The sequence below is a fragment of the Chaetura pelagica genome, unplaced genomic scaffold (assembly GCF_000747805.2).
Source record: "Chaetura pelagica isolate M959 unplaced genomic scaffold, ChaPel_1.0 scaffold437, whole genome shotgun sequence".
Lineage (NCBI taxonomy): Eukaryota > Metazoa > Chordata > Aves > Apodiformes > Apodidae > Chaetura > Chaetura pelagica.
The window spans coordinates 205,806-210,120 of NW_009953914.1; the positions used below are offsets into that span (position 1 = coordinate 205,806).

Genomic DNA, 4,315 nt, shown 5'->3' on the forward strand with positions numbered 1-4,315 from the left:
CCCCCCTGCCGGACACTCTGCCACCACCCCCACCAGGAGGCATGACCCTGCCTCCCATGCCTCCCTCTGGACCAGTGCCACCACCCCCGGTGCCACCACAGCTGCCACCAGCACCCGGTGTCCCCCCTCCTGCTCCTCTGCCCCCCATGATGAGGCCACCTCTCCCTACGGAGGGGCCAGGCACTATCCCACCTCCCCCTCCCTCCAACTAAAGCCCCTCCTGGACTCTGTCCTGCTGGATTCCTTTAGCTCCATTCTTTTTATATGCAGATCCAAACTGATCCAGAGCAATAGTTCTGTTTTGTACACCTGTGAAGTTGCCTAAATCCTGTAGGTTCATTAAAAGGTTTTTAGTTCTCCTTTCTCTACATTTTCCTGTGTCTTTAGTTAAAAGTGTTGCCCTGTGCTCAACTTTCTTTAGCTCTTAGATGTAGAAAATATTCCCAGTCTGGTTACATTTTGGAAGTTCTCCAAAGAGGAGGGGAAAGGACTGGAAATCTGTAGGCACCCCAGCTCCTCCTGACTGAGCAGCTCCATCAGCCTCAGCTCAGCTGTGTTGGCTTTACATGTTGACGTGTAACCCACCAATTACTAGCCAGCTAATCAGCTGCTATTCAACTCAAATCCTTTATTGAGCTGTTCACTTGGTGATGGGGAGACTTGTCATGGAAACATGGAATGGATTCTGTTCCTGCATCCCCAGTAATCAGCAGTGGGCAGAATGGAGGGGGAGCAGAATATTGTAAATCTGTTTTTTTGTCTGACTTGCTGCTGAATTACAGTCACAGCAGCAGATTCCTCCTTTCTCCTGGTGCCAGAGCCCTGTGCTGTAGCTCAGGTGCTGCCAGCTAAAAGCTGGAAACATCTCTGCTGAGGAAATCAGGTTGGAAGGCTGCTCAGGAGTCCTTGAGAAGAGTCAGACAAGATTTCACTGACAATTTAGGAAGGAATCCTCCTGCCCCAGAACGCAGCTGCCTGGCCTCTGCCTGCTGGACTGTTGACACCAAACATGAGCTCACAGACAAAGCAGAGGAGTGCTGGTCTGGGGCAGTGGCAGAGATCTCTGGGAATGTTTAGTCAGAAGAAACTACTGAAGCTGAAATGATAGTAAATCTTAGTTTATAATTCATCCAGCGTTGTCTCTAGAGTTGGGAAGCACCTGCTGTCACGTAGGGTTTGGATTGTGTCTATCCTCCCACCAGCAGACTAGTTTTGGCTAGCTGTTCCTTCTCTGGGCTTCTATTTATGCTGAGTGTTGCTTTCAAACAATCGTTTGGTTCCCATTAAAAACCAGAAGCTCTGAGATTTTTCCTCTGTATCCTCCCAGGGTCCATTTCCTTGCTCTGGGATGTCTCAGTCTGGGGTACCCGGGTGCTGGTGGGTGAAGGCATCACTGGGGGCTGGGCTGCCTGACCCTGGCTTGCTCCTGCCTGCTCCTGGCCAGTGCCTGGCTTGTTTTGGGGCTCATAAGGGAGACACAGCTGGGCACAGCCCTGCAGCTGCTGTCCCTTTGATGGGGACAGTATCCAGCTCTTCTGCTGGCCTGGCACAGGTGCCCTCAGTCCCACCTAGAGTGTCCATCCCTCACTGGCTGGGCTGTTCTTGGGCACCACACTCAGTGTTCCAGCAGATCCAGGGCTCTGGCTGAGGTGTCTGGTGAGTCTGATGCCTGGGCCAACTTGTCTGGGTCCCCTCTTTGCCATCCCCCCTTTGTCACAGCCCCTGTGGAAGAGGCCTCTGCAGTCCCCAGCCCCGTGCTGTGGTGCCCTTTGTCCCTCTCCAGTCTGGGTGTGCAGGCCCATTATGGTCTCTGCTGCAGCTGGATTCTGAGCTCCCAACTGCAAAGTCTTGGAAACCCAGAGAAGGGTCTGAGCGTGTGTTGGGACTGGTTTCTGCAGGTACCTCCCCCCCTGCCCTCCATTGCCAAGAAGTGAGTTCCCTGGGGTGGGGGAAGGTGTCTCTGGGGTGGATGAGGTTGCTGGCACTGCTAATGCCAAGTGTTCCAGTGAGGACTGGCATCTCACAGAGGGAAAACTCCTTATAACAAGTGTGTTGTGAGACTTTCGAGGTCAGGTCTGAAGTGTTTGAAGTCCCCAGGCTGCTCCTGCACCCCGGGAGATTCTCCTTCCCAGGCTGAAGCAGCAGGAGATGTGAGTCCCTGCAGGTGCCAACCGAGGGGGAGGCTTCCCAGCCAGGCCAGGAGAGCACTTCCATGCATTTACTTGGTTTGTGTCCATTATCTGTCTCTATCCCCCTCCTCCTTGTCTGGCTTATTCTTCCCTCCTGGCATTTCATGGGAATGATATGTGCCAGTCCCCATGAAGATCCCAGGCCAGACATCCATCCTCCTTCAGGAAACATCTGAAGTCAAGGACGCGCCGTCTCTGCAGAGCGAGAGAAACATCTTTCATGCTTTATTTGTTTTTTTATGTATCCAATACTAGATGCAAACCCAAAAATAGAACAAAAAAAAAACAACACCAAGTTTCTTTGAAACATTCCTCCCTCCTCCTGGGCATGACAGCCTCTGAGTTTCTCAGGGGAGGTGTGTTGTGCATTGTCAACTCAAGGCCACTGGTTTTTAAAAGGGAGACGCCGTCCTCCCCTCCCACCCAAGTGCTCTGAGGGGTGGGTGAGCTGCTCCAACTGCCCTGGGAGCAGCTGCAGTGGGAACATGAAGGCTGTTCTTGGGGTGCTTTCGCTGTGCCTGGTGCTGTTGCACCCCTCTGCAGCACTTCCAACCAAGGGGAGAGTGGGGGAAAGGAATTCCCCAGGGAACAGGCTGGAGCTGAGCCCTCCGGAAGAGCTGGGGCTTGAAGGAGAAGAGAGAAAGAGAGAAAATGCAGGTTTCCAGGAAAGAGTTCGGTGGCAAGATCAAGGTTGACTGCTGCTCACCTCTTGTCTGAGCCGGGGCCAGGAGCAAGATGCCTCCCAGGGCTGGCTGGGGATGGGGGCACAGGCTGGGCCAGCTCCAGCCTGCACCCCTGCCCGCTCGGGGGGCTGGAAGGACCCGTCTGCAGGGTGAAAATGGACCAGGATGGGCTGACCTTGAGGCACATGGAAGTTGTGGGGGTTCTCACCCACTATGAAAGCAGCTTCATCAAGCTGTTGAGACAACGCAGGGTCTGGGATAAAAGTTACCTGGAGACCTTTGGCCTCTGCCAGGCTGGGGAGGCAGGTGCTGCCCTCCAGCCCCTGATGCACATCCATGGACACGTGGTGGAGCCGGGGCAGGACCGACTCCTGGTGCTGCATCTGGATGAAGGTTGGTGTGAAATCCCTGTGCCGGGGTGAGCACAGGGCTGGGGGAGGCCAGTGCTGTCTGCTTGCCCTCCATCAGAGATTTAAACCCAGAATTCCATGTGTGGGGTTGGGTTCCTTTGAAAATGAGCGAAGTGGTGCAGGAAAATGTCTTTCCAGGGACGTTCTGAAGAAGTTTTAGTAGTGATGACGGGTTGGGTGTAACCTGGTGCCTTGTCCCTGCCTGTGGCTGACACCCAGGTGCCACAGCCTCGGTGGCTTCTGCTCTGCTTTCCAGAGTATGAGTGTTTCTCACTTTCAGCCTTCATGATACGGGTCCCAAATCTGGTTGGGAAAACAGAGGAGAAGGTTGGAGGACCTGGCTGGTGCTGCTGTGACCTGTCAGCTGCAGCACTGACTGCTCCTTTGTGCCTGCCCGGGACTCCTGAGCCCTGGGTGGCTTCAGCCTTGAGCAAAACCCAGCGGGTTTCACCCCTCCCTGGACCCCTCAGTGCTGTCCCGGTGGGAATGGCTGTGCTGGAGGGAGAACAGCCCCGATGATCCCTCCGTTTTAACCCTGTGCAGCAGGAGGGTCACGGTTGCCCCTTCTCTTCTTGAAACCTCTCCCTTCCCTCCCGGATTTGTAGATTTTTCAGCCGAACTCACCACTGTGGGGCGAGTGTGGGAGCTGGGGGAGCAGCTCCTCCCCAGGGAGCACCGCTCCAGGACACACAACAGCCACCATGTCCCCTGGAGAACAGATTTCCATGGGGATCTGCCCAGGGAGAACAGATTTCCGTGGGGATCTGCCCGGGAAGATTGGCCAGAGCTGCTCTGGGAAGAGCCCGAAGGGGCCGCAGGGTTTGCCCCTCTGAGCATCTCCCATTGGAGAGGGGATTTCTGTGTCCCCCCCACCCTGCCCTCTGGTCCTCAGCCCTGAAGCCCCTTCCTCACCCATCACCCCCCCCCTGGGACCCCCCCGGCCGCCGGAAAGGGGGTTCCCTTCCCTTCCCCCTCTGTCTTCTCCTTTGCAGTGAAGTGGGAAGCGCAGACGCAGCTGTGGTTCAGGCTGGGG

The 4,315-nt window shown here is 55.4% G+C and overlaps 2 protein-coding genes across 2 annotated transcripts in view; both read left to right on the top strand.

The window, feature by feature from the left end:
* The window catches only part of SF3A2 (splicing factor 3a, subunit 2, 66kDa), a 6,269-nt gene extending 5,919 nt beyond the window's left edge, over positions 1–350 (top strand). Inside the window, exon 9 of the mRNA XM_010001492.1 lies at positions 1–350. This exon is cut by the window's left edge and continues 29 nt beyond it. Coding sequence (XP_009999794.1) covers positions 1–212 — 212 coding nt within the window. The 3' untranslated portion in view covers positions 213–350.
* Positions 351–2,674: 2,324 nt separating this feature from the next.
* Positions 2,675–4,315, top strand: part of AMH (anti-Mullerian hormone) — a 3,314-nt gene continuing 1,673 nt past the window's right edge. The window contains 3 exon segments of the mRNA XM_010001498.1: positions 2,675–2,846; positions 2,849–3,265; positions 4,275–4,308. Coding sequence (XP_009999800.1) covers positions 2,675–2,846; positions 2,849–3,265; positions 4,275–4,308 — 623 coding nt within the window.